Source organism: Sus scrofa, chromosome 12 (genome assembly GCF_000003025.6).
Source record: "Sus scrofa isolate TJ Tabasco breed Duroc chromosome 12, Sscrofa11.1, whole genome shotgun sequence".
Taxonomy (NCBI): Eukaryota; Metazoa; Chordata; class Mammalia; order Artiodactyla; family Suidae; genus Sus; species Sus scrofa.
In genome coordinates, this window is record NC_010454.4 from 5,837,733 (window position 1) to 5,855,825 (window position 18,093).

Sequence of the window (18,093 nt, forward strand, 5' to 3'; positions counted from 1 at the left end):
GCCAAGCTCACAGGGGAGGGCACGATGAGTCACAGGCACACATCCCGTCAGCGGGATGGGTTCAGGTAGAGATCAGAGCCCACGAGGACATAAGGGAATATGTTCGGGAGAGCGGCCAGGGCTTGGTGGGCCCGGTTTGGGCCTGTACACTGGCTCCTCCTCCTGCCGGGGATGCTCTTCCTCCGGGTACTCCCAGGCCCCCACCTCGCCTCTCCCCAAGGCGCCTCCCCTGACTTTCTCCCCCCCCCACTTCCCAGCCTGCCTGTCTCCTTGGGGCTGGCCAGTTTACGGGTCAGGTTAGTCACCAGCCTGGTTTATCACCTGTGCCACCCTCCATGAGGACAAGCGGTCTCACTCCTGCCCGGAGACCTCTGCCCTCTTTCTCACACTGGTGCCCGGCGCGCAGGCTGAATGAAAGGACAGAGCCGTAAAGCCCCCACCCCGTCCTGAGTGATAGGAACAGGTCAGCCCAGGGAGGATGCGGGGCAGGGCGCTGCAGCATCCAGAGCAGGCTTGCGAGCCCCAGGAGGGGCTGGGCGCGGGCGGCAGGGAGAGGTGACTCGGAATGGGGACCAAAGAGCTTCAGTGGGAGCCCACTGATAGTCCTGGGCTCACTGAGGTGGCTCGCCCTCCCCTCCCCACCCCGCGTGCCCCTCTGCTCGGTCCCCTGCACCGGCCCCACTCACCAGGGTCTCTGCGCTTTTGTCTCTAAAGTCACCTTTTGCCCCTCAAGCAGCATAAAAATCACCTTCCAAACATCCTCCCTGGTCTGAACCCACCCTGACCACTCCCACTGCGCTTCCTCGGAGCTCGACCGCACCTGATGCTAAAAGGGGGCCTAAAATCTCCGCTATCCAGCCAGCTCCACGGATGGTTTACCCCTGACTTTAGGGCCGCATCTGCTGCAGCACATGGAGGTTCCCAGGCCAGGGGTTGAATCAGAGCTACAGCTGCCAACCTACATCCCAACCACAGCCACGCAGGATCCAAGCTGCATCTGCGACCTACACCACAGCTCACGGCAATGCTGGACCCTTAACCCACAGAGAGAGGCCAGGGATCAAACCCACGACCTCATGGTTCCCAGTCGGATTCGTTTCCACTGCACCGCGACAGGAGCTCCTCCCCCTGGCTTGTTGAGCCTCGTTAAGCTACTAGGGAAAATCAGAGGCAACCTAAGGGGCTCACAACAGGGGGCAGGTGCAAGTGCCCAGCCTCACGCTGGAAAGCACATGGGCATTAAAAGGCAAGAGACTGTGGCCATGGAAACACGTCCGGCAGACGTGCCCAGGCGTCAGGTGGAATCTATTAAAAATATTTACCTAAGTCAACCACTTACTGGAAGGGTGATGGGATTACTGGTGCCTTTTTTTCTTCTTTGGTTTATCTGCCTCCCAGCCAGGGTGGATAAGAGGATCACAGGGGAGAAGGGGCGAAGGCATGAGGGTGGCCCTGGGCTCACAGCAGGTGCTCAGTCCTGTCGGGGGAGGGCGCCTGCTCCCCCTCCCCCACCGCCATGGACCCCAAGTGGGTGCAGAGGCCGGGAGCAGACAGGTGGGTGGAACCAGCTGCGTGACCAGAGGTGCTCAGGCTGCGGGGACCCGGGGTTAAAGGATGTTACTACTTTGCAGGCTGTGACCAGTGGGGGGGGTGCTGTGAGCTTCAACAGGAAGGCCTTCGAGGGGGGTTGGCGAGCTCTCGGGGGCTGCGCACTTCAACGTGGCTTCCACTGTGAGGGATGGGGGAGAAGAGACGAGTGCAGGCCCCCTTCCCAGTCTGATGCCAAGAAGGGCCTGAGGTGAAGGGCCAAGAAGGAGCTCCGAGGGTCCTGCGCTGGGGGCACCCCCTTGGCTAGAGCACGGCCTTGGCCTCCCTTCCTGTCCATCCCGCCCTCAGTCTGTGACCAGACCTACCTCTGAGCCACCCTCTCTGCTCTGCCCTGTTCTCTGGTCAGGGTTTAAGGCATTGGGCTGCTGACCTGTGGCTGATTCTCACTCATCTTCCCCACTGGCCTGTGCCAAGTGCGTGGAGCAGGCCAGAGCATCCCCCATGGGCAGCTGACCTGGCACCTTCCTTTCCTCTCACTAGTCCAATCATCCAACACTGTTGCCAGCCAGCGAAACATCGTGGGGCCTAGAATTGGCCTCTCTGCACCCCAAGGCCCACCCTGGAAAAAAAAATTGGAGAACTGCCCCCTGGGCAACAGGCCAGCAACTTCGCAGTCTGTCTATGCTTCCCAAGCTCCGCTCAGACCGGGAGGTGGCGGAGGAAGCACCCTGCCCCTGGCCCCACCTCTGCATCTCAGGAGTGCAGCAGGGACCAGTGGAGGCAGAGAAGGAGCAAATACAGAGGGGGGCTTGTCTTGGGCTCCCCACTCTGAGCAGCAGGTCTGATGGTGTCGCAGGAAGAAGGGGGTTCTGAGAACAGCCAGTTTGTCCCACGGTGGCACAGTTTGGGGGGCCTGGGCTCATCTAGCTCCGAGACCAAGGCTTGCCCGAGCTGCACCAGCCTGTCCCGGGGTGTGAGATGTGGGATGGGCCAGCCCCAAGAAAGTCCCTCTACAGCCTGGGTGTTTCCATTGACCTGCTGGGAGATGCTACATCTGGAAGCAGCCTCTGGACAGCTCAGGTCCGAGGGAAAGAAGGCCCCTGGAGCCACACCTTCCTGTGTTCACGAGCTAGGAGCCCACCCAGCAGGAGGTGGTGTCCCAAGCTCTCCTCCCCTCTCTGCTCAGCTCAGGCTCCGTGCTCGCCACAGAGCACAGAGGAAGGCTGCCCTCCCTTCCCCGACATCCTGTGTGAGGCTTGTGTGGCTGTGGCCTCTGGGCCGGGTGTGAGTGCGCCCTGGCACCGCCCACCTAGGGGAGCGGGCTCTGAGCAGTGGGGCCGGCTGCTGACCCCTCCAGCATCTGTCGGTGCCAGCTCAGATGCCCACGGCTGCTTTGCAAGCACCCGAGTTGCCCTAGGAAACCCAACCTCCCAGAGGCACAAGGCAGCCCCTGGCCAGCAGCTTAGCAACCAAACCTTGGCTGAAAGGGCACCTCCACCACGGAGGTGGGACCAGGAGGGCGGACAGCAAGAAACTGCTGTCACTGCTGTTGTTAGGTAATAAAAGGGACTGAGAGGGAGCTGGGGCCATTCGTGCCGGTCGAAGCGCTTCACAAGCATCGTCTCACGTCATTCTTACCATTACTTGTAAATGGCTAATTCTGAGAGCTATCATGTCCGAGCAGTGAGAGTCCGAATCCCAATCTGAACCCCAACCTGACTGCAGACCGTCTGCTCAGCTCCAGCCTCTCCCAGGACAAAGGGGCTCGCCAGCAGGAGGCTGGATGGGACCACCTGGGGTTGGCAACCAGAGCCTGACCTCACCTTCCCAGACTGGGTCCAGGCCAGGTGCCACCCCCCCAGCCCCCACTGTCCATCCTATGGAGCCACAGGCCAGTCCCCCAATCCAGGGAGGCCCTCCCACCACACTCAGGCTCCCCCACCACCCAGGAGGATGGGGTGGGAAGCCAGAAAGCATGCGCACACACCCCCGACCCCCACCCCCATTCTGGGGGCTCCAGTCCCCTTCTGCAATTCAACATGAACCTCTCTCCAGGGAAGTGATGGACTGGATGTGGCCAAACGCAAGGAAACGCAAAGCCATTCTGCGGAGAAGGCAGATGACTTGTCTGGGGTGGGGGTGGGGGGGGGAGGCTCCCCGGCTCATTCCGTCAGGCTCCATTCCTCAGCCTCTGATTTACCTCAAAATGTGAACACGGGCCCAGGGAGCTGCCAGGAGATGTCAGCTCCAGGAGGAGGGGACCGTACGGGGCCTGTCCTGCCCATGTCTGCATCTCCAGTGCTTAACCCACATTTAAAGCATGCCCTCGCTTCCTGAAAACTTCAATGTGACTTTCTGTCCAGGCCCTTCCTGACCACTTTTTTAAAAGTTGCAACCAGGGAGTTCCCGTCGTGGCTCAGAGGTTAACGGACCCGACTAGCATCCATGAGGACGCAGGTTCCATCCCTGGCCTCGCCCAGTCGGTTTAGGATCCTGTGTTGCTGTGGCTCTGGCATAGGCTGGCGGCTACAGCTCCAATTGGACCCCTAGCCTGGGAACCTCCATATGCCTTGGGTGTGGCCCTAAAAAAAAAAAAAAAAAGGTTGCAACCAGCCTCCCTCCTGAGGGGTCTCAGTCCCTGGCTGTAGTTCTTAGCCTCGAGTTGTCTTTTAATGGATTCTTTATTACCTCTCCTTATTTCTGGTCGCTCGTGCTGCCCATCCTTTAGAATGTAGTCCTGTGAGGGCAGAGACCTTTGCTTGGTATGAGGATTATCCCGCCTGTCTAGACCACGTGGCACACACAGAGGCACCGGTAAATTCTTGTTGAATAAGTGAATGAACGGCTGGGACAGAGTGGGCATCAATTGGGCAAAGGTGTTCTCCAGGCAGGAGCCACTGATCCCAGAGAGCACTGAGCTGGGGCCCCACAGGGGACGTCCCCACCCGGTTCTCAAGTCCCTGGCCAAGGTCAGGGCCATGAGCATGTCAGGCCTGACCTCCTCTGGGGATACCCTTATGGGCCCTGCCTCAGCCCGAGGCTCTAGGACACCCAGCTTCTTAGCAAGGCGATCCAACAATCATATTATTTACTAGGATCAAACAGTCCTGTGCCCAGATGTCCCTCTCATCAAGCCCTGGCAACACTGAGTCAGGTGTCTCGAGAAAAGTCTCTGGTCTCTGCTGAATTCCTGAAGGGTAGAGTCAGGTGCCTAGCAGCTTCCCTGTCCCCACGCCCAGAGGAGCCTCTCCTAGCTCGAGAATTCAGTGTGCTTCCTGGGAAGAGGAAGGAGTGGGGTGACTCTTCAAAGGGCTAGTTTCTCCGAGAGGCAGGGCGGGGAAGGAAGGCCACCCCAAAGGCAGCTGGGCAAAGCCCCACGGTGACAGGGCACAGAGAGGGGGAGGGTCTCCCAGGGAGCCAGGGGGGAGTCGGGGCTGGAGAAAGGCAAACACTGCCGGTAGTGCCGCAGGGGTAGGGGATGCCATCTGCTGCCCCAGAGCCCACTTCTCCCTTGGAACCACTCCTGGGCAGGGGAAAACAAAGTTGCCAAACCGACCTGGCATGCCTCGGCCCCGGAGGAGCCCTGACAGCGATATCGCCCGAGTGAGATAAGAAGGCCTCTCCGAGCTGAGTACTCAGGATAAGTGAGTGCAGGCAGCCACGCTGCTCAAGGCAGCCAGCCCAGGAGCAGGGGTCCCCGGGCCACGATTCAGATGTCTCAAAATCTGCCTCTGACACACCAGGAAGGGCCCTTCAGGGAACACAGCGCTGCTCCTGGAGACTCTTGCCAGGGCTGCTCAGGGTCTCCAATGGGGTAGAGATGGCGCGCAAACGGATGGCAGAGGACCCAAGCTTTCCGGCTCCGGGTACCACCTCCTCTGTGGGAGGGAAGGTCCTGGGCCGGGAAGTCCTGGGAGGAGAGGAGGGTACCTCATCCCTAAGTGAGGTTGAAAGGGGGCAGATGGAGTTGGCAGAAAATCCCTTAAGGAAACAGAGCGGCATAGGAATGTGGCCCCTCCCACCCACCAGGGTGCAGAATGTATACAGCCCGGCTTTCCCGGAGCAGAACACAGAGCAGATTAGCCTGGACACATACACACAAGCCTCCCAGGAAAGGCCCCCAGGCCTCACTCCTGGCTCATCCAAGGAGCAGCAGAAGCAGCAAGGGCCACTCAAGCCCTGGTGAGGTGAGAGGCCACTGCCCTCCACGGAGCAATGTCCTCATTCTGAAAGTTCTGATCTCCAGAGGCTTTCAAAAGTCGTAATTTCTGGACGGAGAAGAAACCGAATTCCGTCACAACCCATCAGGCACATCCAAGAGGCCAGGCATCTGTCCAAAGGCCCCCCGTCCGTCGGCCACGCGTTTTCTGCTTCTCGGGGGCGTTGAGCAGCCCACCCTCACCTGGCGCCTGCTACGGGCCGGGGGCCACATGTTTAGGATATTTTTCATCCTCTCATGAATGTCCGTAAAAGCAAGGCACCTTGAGGTCTGGCGTGGTTAAGTGACAGAGCCAAGGTCACACAGCCAGAAACTGGCAGGGCACAATTCAAAAATACACCTGAGTCTGGAAACACACTAAAAACCTCAACATGCACCGCAGCTGAGGAAGGGCTGTGAGGCAGGAGTTTTACCGTCTTATTTTACACTTTCTAAAATGCTAACCTTTCTAAAAGTTTCCTGTTACCTTTTTAATTTTAATTTTATTTTACTTTAATTTTAATTTTTATTTTTCAGCTGCACCTGCCGCATGTGGACGTTCCCAGGCTAAGGGTCGAATTGGATCTGCAGCTGCCGGCCTACACCACAGCCACAGCAACACCGGATCCTGGGCTGCTTCTGTGACCTACGCCACAGCTTGCGGCAACATTGGATCCTTTGTTTGTTGTTTTGTTTTTTAGGGCCGCACCTGTGGCATGTGGAAGTTCCCGGGCTAGGGGCTGAATCAGAGCTGCAGCTGCCGGCCTGCACCACAGCCACAGCAAGATCTGAGCCATGTCTGTGACCTACACCATAGCTGGTGGCAACGCCGGATTCTTTAACCCACTGAGCAGGGCCAGGGATTGAACCTGTGTCCTTGTGGATACTAGTTGGGTTGTTTCCACTGAGCCACAACGAGATCTCCAACACCAAACCTTAACCCACTGAGCGAGGGCAGGAATCAAACCGGCATTCTCACGGACAACATGTCGGGTTCCTAACCTGCTGAGCCACAACGGGAACTCTGCCCCCCCTTTTTAAACCAAGGGGGGGGGTCATGTGGGTCGAGGGCCCTTTTTTTTCTTTTAATACTATTGTGCATTAAAATGTTACTGCGTAGTAAGTTATTAAAATTATATTAAGCTGCTGCTAAAGGGGCTACTCCATTGTCTCAGGGAAGACTAGGGATGCAGGACGACCCCAGACCTTGGAGACATTGTCCAGCGGCCCCCACGAGATTGGCCCAGTCTAACTTCAGAGGGTGGGAGCGAGCACTGGTCAGAGCCCCCAGAGCTGGCTCTGAGTCCTGACTGCCGTAAGTCAGCACTGTGGGCAGATGGTTTAAGAAAACCCAAACTCGAATTCCCATGCAATAGAGAAGCGGGACCGTCTCTTCCAGGACCATTCCCATGCTTCAGTTCACAAAGACCCAGACAGTCTTCCTCAGATGCCACTCCTGACCTTGGCTTCCCCTGTGCTGGGCCAGCTCTTCGGCCCCGCTGCTCTGTTCCTCCCACCTGGGGTTTCCCGTCTCCCCGACACACTCATTCCCTCCCTCCTCCCCTCCCTGCTCAGAGCCCCCTCTGCAGCCTGACCGGACCTTGAGTTGTAAACTCTGCAGAAGATCCCCGGAGCCCAGGTTAAGTCGCCCTGCATCTGGCACAAGGATCCCCGCGGGAATGGCGCTGATCTATGCCCCGCCCACCTCTCTCAAAGCTCACCTGTCTCAGGTGAGAGCCTCAGGGGGCCGCACAACGGCTCTCTTGGTTACCGCAGGTTCTTCCCACAGCCAAAGCTCCGTGTGACTGTGAACCGTCCAGACCGAACAAACCAGAGCAAACTTTGCACGCTTTCTTTGGCAAGACAGAATTTTTCACTCCTCGCTAAGTCCCAACGTCCCACAGCGCAACCCCACCCCCATGGTCGTGGAAAAGAGACTGGGCCTCCGTCAAGTCCCCTAAAGGCATCCAAAGCCACCTGAGGTGGAGAAAGGCCCCAAGACCCAAGTCCCTCCCGCGGGCTTCCTGCGTCCAGGGATTAGGAGGCACAAAGGGCCGGCAGGGAGAGGGCCCAGATGGCAGGAGCAGGGGCTAAGCCGCCGACGTAAGGCGCTCCGGCCCCCGCTCGTGGAGAGAGGGCCACCGGAGACGCGTGTCGCTGGCCTCCGCGGCCAGGCGCCTTGCACGTTGGGCCGGAGACCGGGGGACTCCGTCTCCGCCCGCAGTGACCCTCGCACCCAGCCGGGCCGAGCACCTGTTTCCCTGCTCCCCAAAGCCAACGCTGTTGTGCAAACCCGAAACCCAAATTCCGTAATCGCGGGCAGATCAGTCACAGAAAAGTTCCCAGCGGCACTTCCTACAGGTGTCTTTCTCCTCGTCGAGCGGAACGACGGGATCCTGGGCGAGGCGAGCGGACTTGGGCGCAGCCCTCCCCACCCGGCACAGGGAAGCCAAGGGTCCTGGCCCTCCCCTGCCTCCTCGCCCAGAGTGGCGGGAGCCCCGAGGGGGCGGGCCCTGCTCATTAGGTCCCGGCTCGCACCTCACCTGGAACCCCAGGCCGGCTCCCGCCGGAGGCCTCCGCGTTCCTCAGCGCCCGCCGCCGGCTCTGTTCACCCTGCCGCCGGCCCACGGGCTGCTGGGCGGCCGTCTCCTTCCTGCTCACCTCCGGCGCGGCGAGCTGGGGGCGGAGCCGCCTCTATTTACATAAAGGGCGAGCCGGCCCGGCGGGCGGAACCCAGAGAGAGCGTCGGGCCCCAGCAGCCCGCCCCCCGAGCCTGGCCCCGCCTCCTGAAGCCCTGCGCCGTCGAGGCGGGGGCGCAAGGAGTGCGCCCTCGAGGGGCGGGGACCGCGCCCTGGCCAATCCGCGGCTCCCGGGAGCGCGGGGGCGGGGCTGCGACCCGTGTGAATATGCACGAGGCACTGCCGGCCCGCCCCTGACCTCACCTGCGCGCACCTGGCCGCAGGACGGCACGCCGCGCCCAGTGTCCCGCCGCCTCCCGGGGAGGAAAATAGTTCCCGGAACGCGAAGTGGCTCCGGGCCACCTTCCAGGCCCAACTCCATAAAGGGGGAGGTCCCTCCCACAACCCGGTCCGGAGCGGCCCCGAGGGAGGGGCATAGCCTGGCTGGCTCTTCCTGAAAGCGCCCAGCCCAATCAGAGGGTGACGTCTGACACAGGGCCAAGTTTCGGGACCCAAGAGCCAGGTGGCTTGGGGAGAGAGGCGTCGCCAAGAGGCGCCTCCTCTCTGGGTGGGCCCCAAGCCTGTACCCTCCTACAAGTCGTTGTCACCAGAGGCCCCGAGGGCCAGCAACTGTGACCGGAGTTTTTAGCATGACGAAGGCCGGGAGCAGAGGTCTGGGCGTGCATGGCGCGCTGCACCACACAGCTCCCAACGACTAGGGTTCGGGCCATTCCTCCACCCGGACCTCCGCTGCGTTTAGGGGAGGACCAATGGGTGCCAGCTTCCCTCCTTGGGCTACCCTTCTGAAAGCCAAGCTAACTACAGGTCTGGGACTTCCCTCAGATAGGCGAGGGGTCGCATTCCTGCCCTCTTAGCTCTTGCCCGCGAGAAAGCAGCGCTCTCTGTGGGTGGGCAAAGCAGGGGTGAGGGCCTGGGGGCCCCATCCTCGGACAGTGGGATGGTGGGGATAGGGAGGCCTCATCCAGTATACTCAGTCACAGCAGAAAAGGGGATTTTTTTTTTTTTTTTAATGGCTTTGGCTGTATCGCTTGAAGCAGGCACCCTCTCAATTAAAGGCACAGAGTCCTCTCTTCTGCCCCACCTGGCTGGGTCTCTGAAATCTAGTCCTGAGTTTGCAGGGGATCACTGCAAAGCAGCACTCTCAGACGTGGGGCTTGGAAGCGCTGCAGCAGCCAGGCAGGGGGCAAGGCTTTGCTCTCCTGCAAGCGCCAGACACCCGGGGCCAAGGCCCAGACTAGCCCCTGAAGCTACAGATCAGAGTCTGGGTGTAGGAGGCAACTGAGATGGTCCCTGAGAGTAGACAGTCCAGGTCCCCCAGAGCAGACCCCAGGCCCTGCCAGAGCTGCGTGGTCAGTGTTCCACATCCTTGGGCAGCGTGAAGTCCCTGACGCTGTAGAAGGAGATGTCTCCGTGATCCACCAGGGCAAAGATCAGAGGAACATCCCCGCTCTGGTAGGACAACCGCTTGAGGGTGCAGAGGTCTGGGACTGGCTCATCAAATCTGCAAGAATCAAGGTGAGACTGAGACCTGAACAGGGGCTGCCCATAAGATTTGAGAATCCAGCCCTCAGAGTTCCCATCGTGGCGCAGTGGTTAATGAATCTGACTAGGAATCATGAGGTTGCGGTTCGATCCCTGGCTTTGCTCAGTGGGTTAAGGATCCGGCGTTGCTGTGGCTCTGGTGTAGGCTGGCAGCTACAGCTCCGATTAGACCCCTAGCCTGGGAACCTCCATATGCCGTGGGTGCGGCCCTAGAAAAGGCAAAAAGACCCCCCCAAAAAAAAAAAAAAAAAGAACCCAGCCCTCTGAAGCTCCCAGGGAAGGGAAGCTCTCACACAGCAGTCGGGGTGCAAGAGGTCTGGCCCCTGGGCTCTCCTGTCCGCAGACTGCATGACTCTGCTAAGATTCAGAGCCCTGGTTGGGTAAGGGGACTCTTAGCCTGAAAATCCCTCTGATTCACATCCCTTCTGCTGAGTTGAGCCTGGGACTAAAGTGGCACAGGAGAGACGACTCAAAAATGCCAGGAATGAGAGCTGAGGACTGGCAAGCTTGGGTGCCCATAGCGCTCATCGGCTCTGAGGCCTCGCTCCGGACCCCTGGTTCTTCTCGGGGACTAACAACTAGCCAGGAGCACCGAGAGGAGGTCCACCTGGTTTACAAGAGAACTGGCGGCAGCCTGGGAGCAGTGCTCACTGGTCTCTCGTACCCACTAATGCACATCCGAACGTAGGGCTTGCCGGGGTTATTCTTTCGGAACGTGGCCACAGCGTCAGCCTGGTAGACATCAAAGCTGATCTCCAAGCCTCCAGACTTCTCGAGCAGCCTGAGGACCGTGAGAAACCTTAGGAAACAGGGGCTCTCTCCCCCACTTTTTCTTTCCACACCACCCTTTCCTTCCCTCAGGTCCAGGGAACAGCCCCCCCAACCCATCCCACCCAGGGGCACCGAGGAGCCTCAGCTACCTTATCTTGGAACCCTGGGGATGACTGTCTGTCACTCCTCCCTCTCCCCTGGACACACGTGAACGTTAGCCAGAGTAGAGGGTCCCTGGAATGCTCCCCCAGCTCCTGCCCAACTTCAGGAGTCCCATCCCAGCTGCCGACTCTTGGCAGCCAAAGTACTGTGGAGTCAGGCACTACCTGGAAACTCACCGGGCACCTCCATCGGCAAGGTGTGTTGTCTGCAGCACAGAGATAAGCTGAAGGGCTGTGGCTACAAAGATGGTGAAAGTTAAGGCGTGGGTGAGGGGAGTCATCCACCCAGACTTCCCTGACATTTCTGAACCTGCCATCTAGTTTAGGGTGGCCAGATTTAGCAGATTATTTATTTATGGCCATGCCCGCAGCACGTGGAAGTTCCCCGCCAGGTATCGAACCCTGTGCCACAGCAGTGATAATGCTGGATCCTACGCCACAGCTCAAGGCAATGCTGGATCCTTAACCCACTGAGTGAGGCCAGGGATCAAACCCGCCTCCTCATGGATCCTAGTCGGGTTTGTTGCCACTGAGCCATGATGGGAACTCAATGCTGGATCCTTAATCTGCTAAGCCACCATGGAATTCTGCAGGGTTTTTTTTTTAGTAGTTGCTGTTTTAGTATTAAGTATGTCCCATCCAACATTTGGAACATATTTATACTAAAAAATAGTTATCTGAAATTCAAATGTAACTGCCCTGGCAACCCTACTCTAGTTACTTACAACTCACCATGTTCCCCCAAGGATTAAAAGTAGTTTTGAATCTGATAATACCATTCCTGCCTTACTAGTTCTCTACTCTTAAGTGCAGGGCGTACAGGAAAGCTTCCTTTTATTTGGCCAACGTTATCAGCTCCCTGTTCCCTTCTAACGGAGGAGGGAGAACAGGGGCCGCAGCCGGCTGGTGGCAGGGCTGTCCACATGCATCTTGTTTATATGATCTTAAGGACGAGGTTGCAGTTTTCGTTTCTCCTCACCTCTCCCTGGCCACTGATTTACCCTTTCTAAACCCTCCCGCCTGGGGCTCTTTGCTGCTCCCCAGGACGGACCATCCTGTGGGTTCCACTCCCCCAACAGCTCTCTCCTCCCCCATCCGCCGAGGTCAATCCGAGCCCCTCTCAAGGGCTCGCGATTCCTCAGTGGCCAGCGGCCTACGGCAGGGCAAGGGGGTACCTGGGGAGTCTGCTTGACCAGGACTCAGCAAGGGGGTGACAGCCTGGTCCCAGAGGTGTGGGGGGCGGCTCTGGGTCTTCTGCAGGTGCCGCCTCTGCAGCAGCTGCTTGTACTCCTGCCAGCTGGAGCAGCGCTGCACCTCGGGATCTGAGTTCACGTCCTCCCGGAAGTGCTGGGCCTCTGCCTGCTGCTCCCGTTCCCGCCTGGAGAGCTTCTCCTTCCGCTGGTTGAGCTTCTGGCACCAGGGCTCGGCGTCCGTCTCCCGCCCGGCGACATTGGCCGGGAGCAGCTCTGGCGCGGGGGCAAGCAGGAGGGTATGGCGGCCGTCTGAAGCCATGTTGGGGAAGGAGATTTGCTCAAAGTTCCAGCGTGGCTTACACGGCCCCTGGACCCCATTCTCTACTTTGCCACTCTCCTGGCTGCACCGCACCCCCTCCCTGGGCAGACCAGGGCAGGGCTCCAGGGACCCCAGAAGCTGGGAGGGGCCCTCTGGGCCCTTTACAGGGCTTGACTCCTGGGGTTTCTCCTCTGGGCATCGGCTGTTCTGGTTTCGGGGAGGTGGGCTGGAGGTTGCCAGGCTCTCGGGTGTCCCATCCACCCCCTGCAGGGGGTTCTCCAGGGCCTTGGGCTTCTTATTAATGGACCTGAGGGACGTGGGGAGGAAATGCAGCACATCTGCTCCTGATGGCTGAGGTGCACGTGACCCACACGTGCCCTGCTGCCTCCCTGAGCCTGGGCCGGAGCCGCCCGAGCCCCACTCTTAAGCCCAGGCATTCTCCAAGGTCCCCAACACCAGCACTCCGCCACCGGCTCGCCCTGGGCGGTGGCCACATGGGGAGCATTACCGAGAGCTGGCGCTCCTCCTCTTCCTCTTGCCGTGCCGATCCTCCAAGTGCTGGCCGTCCAAGTTCAGCTGCCTCTCGTAAGGGGACAGGACGGAGCTGTGGGGTGAGAATGGGGTGGGCCACAGACCCACTGCTCAGCCTGGGGCTCCCAGCGCAAAGCGTGAGGGACTGGCCCAGAGAAAGTGGGTCAGGGTCAGAGCCACACCCAAGGGCTAAGGCCCTGGGCAGACCTGCGCACGGGGAACACGGGGGCAGCCACCAGGGCCTCTGCGTCTCACCAACGGCACCTCTGACCAGAGGTTCCCTGGAACCAGGGCTCCTGCAGAGCCAGCAATAAAGGACTAATCACTGGTAAGAAGCATCACTGCTAAGAGGACTAGAAAACTTAGAAAACATAGAGAAATGAAAATAAAACCCACGGGTACTACTGTAGTATTTTGTTTCTTACACACACACACACACACACACACTGTCTTCTCCGTAGATTTTTTTCTGTCAAAGATGATCCTGCACTAACATACTGCTGTGTGGCCTTTTTCTTACACTCGATAGCATATTAGGGACATAGCCCTTTATCATTAAACCATTCTTCCCTGCAGTGATTCTTTTCTTATGGCTGTAAGGCTGCACTGTCCGATATGGTACCCCCTAGACACAAAGGGCGACTTAAATATAAATCCATTCAAGTTAAACAAAACTAGGAGTTCCCCTTGTGGCTCAGTAGTGAACAAACCCGACTGGTATCCATGAGGCCGTGGGTTTAATTCCTGGCCTCGCTCACTGGGTTAACGATCCGGCGTTGCCGTGAGCTATGGTGTAGGATCACAGATGCAGCTCGGATCCTGCATTGGTGTGGCTGTGGTGTAGGCCGGCAGCTACAGCTCCGTTTTGACCCCTAGCCTGGGAACCTCCACCTGCCACAGGTATGGCCCTAAAAAGACAAGAAAAAAAATTTTAAAACTCAGTCTCCTGGCTACAGAAGCCACATGAATGAGACAACATTCACACAGAACATTTTTATCCCTACAGAAAGGTCCACGACATAGAGCTGCTCCATGGGATAAACTCTAACCCGTGTGACCACGCGTTCCGCGTTGGATTTATAGGATGTTTCCAAGATCACTGATTTTGCAAAGCGATGCGATTTTGTGTAAGCTCCCCGTTAAACCCAAGTTCGGTGGGGTCACTGACTTTGCTCTCAGCTATTCCTCGACCATGAGCACAGGGCCTGGCCCCCAGTAAAGAGTCAATAAACATTGTTGCGTGAAGGACCGAATAGACGAATATTCTCACAGGTGAACTTCCACACATCTATCCATGACTGTTTCCTTAGACAAGTTCCACTTCCAGGAATTAAAGGAGATGCCTGTTCTAGAGGGTCTGTGACGCCCTGTGAAGCTGCAACGGCTGTACCAGTTTCCCCTCCGAGTCCGAAAGTCTCTGTGGCTCTCAGCTACGCCGGGTGACTAAGGTGACAATCGGCAGAGGCCCCAGAAGGAAAGAACACCCAACCCAGCCAACAGAATGTGAAGTCCTCCTCGACTGTTAATTCCTCACTTGGTCCTTCGTTCATAGTTCCACTCGTTAAGTGCACCTGCACACCTACTAAGTGCCAGGCATTGCTCTGGCATGCACAGTGAGCCGGAGGTGCTCAAATGCTATCTGTGGAGTGGACGGGCTGAAGAAGGGGCCCAATCTGATAGCTCACGATACGCTCAAATGACCAAGATTTGTCCCAACATGGCCCTTGGGAGAACACGTCCAGCAGAAGCCCCCAGCCCGCGTTCAGGGAGTTGCAGTTCCCGCTAAGGATTCCAGGTAGAGAGACCGCTTTCCACTTTGGAGCTAGTCAGCCAGGTCCTAGGACCAGGACAAACTCGAGGGAAATGCGACAGGGATTTACCTGGGTTGGAATCGTCGAACCACATAGCCCAGTCTCTTCAGGTGGCTGAAGACCTCAAAAGGAAAAAAGGAGAGGTCAGAGGTCCACTTCTGAAAACACTTTCTCCAGACAGAAACTTTCCTTGCACCCCCAGATTCCAAACCCTGGGACGAGCTGGACCATACTTCATTATAAATACACACACACACTCCCCCTGCCGCCAAAACAAGGTCTCAGTCTCTGAATTCCTATCACTCACTTACCTTACTCTGGGCATAAATGACATTTAGTGGTTTTTATCCCCCCCCCCCCCTTTTGGCCACATCCACAGCATGCAGAAGTTCCCAGGTCAGGGAATGAACCCATGCCATGGCAGTGACCCAAGCCACAGCAGTGACAATGCTGGATTCTTAACCCACGGAGCCACAAGGGAACTCCACTTTCAGAGTTTCTTGACTTAAATCCCCAAAAGCTGATAGCTGATAGCTACCAGGAAAAAAAATACAGCCCAGAATATTTTGATACCAAAGCTGTGGTGAGTGAGCTCCTACCTATCGCGCAGGTAGGAAGACAGCAGAAGGTGGAGGACATCTGCCTCCCACCCCACAGACAGGGGGAGGGCGGGGGACTGGCCTCTGGATGTGTCCCTGTGTCCCTGTCAGGGAGGTGCAGGCAGGAATGTCCCCATCTTGCTTGATCTCTCAGTAACCTCCACATGGCCTACCACTTCCTCCTTGGAAGACCTTCTCTTGGCTTCTGTGATGCTCCCTCACCTGCTTTTTCTCCTTGGGTCCCCCATCTTCCCCTGACCTCATGCTGGAGTGTCCGGGTCCCGGGCCACACCTCCACACAGCCCAGTGAGGTTGGCAATACCATCTGTGCGGTTATGATGCCCACATATCTGTCTCTAGCCTTGGGCTCCCCCTCCTCCCCTTTTTCCTGGCTCTCACCTGTGAAGTCAATCATCCACTTGCTTGCTTGCTTATCTATGACCCAAATGCCACCGCGAGAATGTAAGCACTTTAGCCACCGAGCTCTTGACTGCCTGGTAGCCTCAGTACATGGCCCTGTGCCTAGCCCCTTGTCAGTACTCATAAGCACTTGTTAGCTGAGTAGGTGGGTGGCTCCTCTCCGGGGAGAGAATGACAGATACCTGGTACTGCAGGAAAGTCACAGTGTCCTCAGTCAGCAGCAGCTGGTAGGCCTCCTGGATAGACAGTGGCAGGTCTTCGTGGAAGAGCTGGATGGAACCCTGGAAGTGGGGCCAACAGCCCGGCTTGTGAATCCTCCCTGCAGTGGCACAGCCAATGGGGCGACTTCCTGGCTTGCTATACCCCCCCCACCCCCCATCGCAGCGAGAATATGGCCAACCAGGAAGACAGGGGGTCGGGGAGGGAGGCAGCACTCAGAATTAGGCTGGAATCCCTGCTCCCCGCGTGGTACTCTTGTCTCCTGCTCTGGAAATCAGGTTACAAGCTCCCAGAATGCTCAGATGATATACTTTTCTTCCAATAAAAACATGGCCTTCCCGTTCCTTGGTCCCGAGCCCTTTGCCGCGCTCCCAGGGCCCCACTCACACACTCCAGCAGATACAAGGCCTCTTCTGGGTGAAGCCGCTGCCGTCCCTGCTCTGAGAAGCCCATAGTCTGCCAGAATTTACCCTGCGTGGGACCCAGAGCAAATGTCACAAAGGAGCCGGGAGGGCAGGGAGGGCGGGCTCCCTGTCTCAAAGGCCCACGGCTCACCGCAGGAGACTTCAGCTCCACGAAGCCTTCTTCCGGTCTCCACTCGGCGGCCACCAAACTGCCCCTGGCAAGGAGTGGGGAGGGGGCCGTCTCAATCTGCGGGCTTAGTCGACCCGGTCCGTCCGCCCGGCTCCGCCCCCGGCCCGGCCCGCCCCCCTCACAGGCGCTCCACGCGCTCCTCCGCCAGCAGCTGCCAGAGCTCCTCGCGGCACAAGCGCAGCCGCTCAGCCTGGGCCGCCGAGCCGTCGGGAAGGAAGTCCTTGGGGCCATGCGAGCGCTGGGGCAGCTTCTGGGGCCGCGAGCGGGCGGCGAAGAGCTCCGGCACACTGGGGAAAGCAAGAAGGGACGCGGGGTTAGCGCCACGCAGTCGGGACCGCTCGGCCCTGGCCGGGATCCCCGTCCTGGGTGCCCATCTCCTTCCCTGCGCCCACCCTGCGGTCCCGGCGCCTCCCCCGGGCCGGGCCGCGCCGCGCCGCACCTGAGCACGCGCCCGGGAGGAACCTCCACCTCGGCGGACCCAGGTTCGGGCTCCATCGGGCCGCCGTCTGCAGCTGCGCGCGCGCGCGCGCGCGCCGCCCATGCCCCGCCCACCGCCGGAACTCCGCGCGGCCCTAGCGCCCGCCAATCCGACCTCTGCTCCTCCGCGCTCCAGATCAACCCACCTGCTTTCCACCTTCCTGGTGTCCTGGGTCCTAGCGCCTGCCAACAGACATGGGGCTCGATTCCGGAGGCGGAGAGCTTGCAGGTTTCTGGATTTGTTAGGACCATCTCTCCGATCCCCAGCCCTCCTCTGGGCTCCTCTCTAGTAAAACTTGCGGAGCCTGACGTTTGAAAGTGTGCTATGAAGAGTCAAATTCATGATCTTCCCCTCCGCAGCCCTGAGCTGCTTAGTCCCCATCACCCATTGGGACAGGGAGGGAAGAAGAGGGGTGTAGAGATGGGCGAGTGCTAGGTTCCCGAATTCCAGCTTCACAAACTGGAGGCCGCCGAGGGCTGTCAGATGCGATCTAGGGAGGTTCGGTGTTCCTTCAGGGTCTTCCGTTGGGTCTCTTCCTAAGGGCTCGGAAACTATGTTTTCAGGGCCGGGGGCGGGAGGCCGCTGTCCGACCCACGATGGTGCTGAAGCGCCACCATAGATGGTCATAGGCACCTCCTCGAAGCTGGGGTCCCCGCCGCCGCCACCACGGGCCGCTCCGACACGGGCCGCTAGGTGGCACCATTGCTCCAACCAGCGGTTGTTGGTCTGCTATTCTGGCCTCGCGGGCAGAGGTCGCCGCGGCGGTCCCTGGAGGGGCGAGGGGCAAAAGGGAAGGGGGATTTCCCAAGTGAGATTCCTGGGTCTCGGTTCCCAGACCCCTTCGCATCATGTCTTCCCTCCCGCCCGTCACAAACAGGGCACCTCACCCTTCAGTCTGAACCCTAGAGCCCCAGATCGCCCCTGCTCCAACAGCCGGGACGCAGCGTACTCTCGTCCCCACCCCCGCCGCTTCACCTGGGCGCATGCGCTGAGCGAGGCAGTGTCCAAGG

General features: G+C 58.8%; 2 protein-coding genes across 6 annotated transcripts in view; both read right to left on the minus strand.

Moving 5' to 3' along the window:
* LLGL2 (LLGL2, scribble cell polarity complex component) overlaps positions 1-8,433 on the minus strand; it is a 37,100-nt gene extending 28,667 nt beyond the window's left edge. For both annotated transcript variants that reach the window (XR_002336991.1, XR_002336990.1), the window contains exon 1: positions 8,290-8,433. The gene's annotated coding sequence lies outside the window, so the exon portion shown is untranslated. The remainder of the gene's footprint in view (positions 1-8,289) is intronic.
* On the minus strand, positions 9,438-18,059 carry TSEN54 (tRNA splicing endonuclease subunit 54). Of its 4 annotated transcripts, XM_021066651.1 has the most exons (12): positions 17,971-18,059; positions 17,229-17,851; positions 16,728-16,892; positions 16,567-16,630; positions 16,399-16,482; positions 15,975-16,073; positions 14,843-14,895; positions 12,940-13,035; positions 12,095-12,738; positions 11,097-11,157; positions 10,652-10,768; positions 9,438-9,946 (listed from the first exon to the last, which is right to left on the minus strand). In XM_021066651.1, the coding sequence occupies exons 5-12, from the start codon at positions 16,462-16,464 to the stop codon at positions 9,796-9,798; spliced, it is 1,287 nt and encodes a 428-aa protein (XP_020922310.1). In that variant the 5' UTR covers positions 16,465-16,482; positions 16,567-16,630; positions 16,728-16,892; positions 17,229-17,851; positions 17,971-18,059; the 3' UTR covers positions 9,438-9,795. The 4 variants fall into 4 exon arrangements, with proteins under 4 accessions (XP_020922310.1, XP_020922306.1, XP_020922308.1 ...); XM_021066647.1 differs by lacking the exons at positions 17,229-17,851; positions 17,971-18,059 and adding an exon at positions 17,045-17,153; XM_021066649.1 differs by lacking the exons at positions 17,229-17,851; positions 17,971-18,059 and adding an exon at positions 17,045-17,153 and having other exon boundaries at positions 9,815-9,946; positions 10,595-10,768.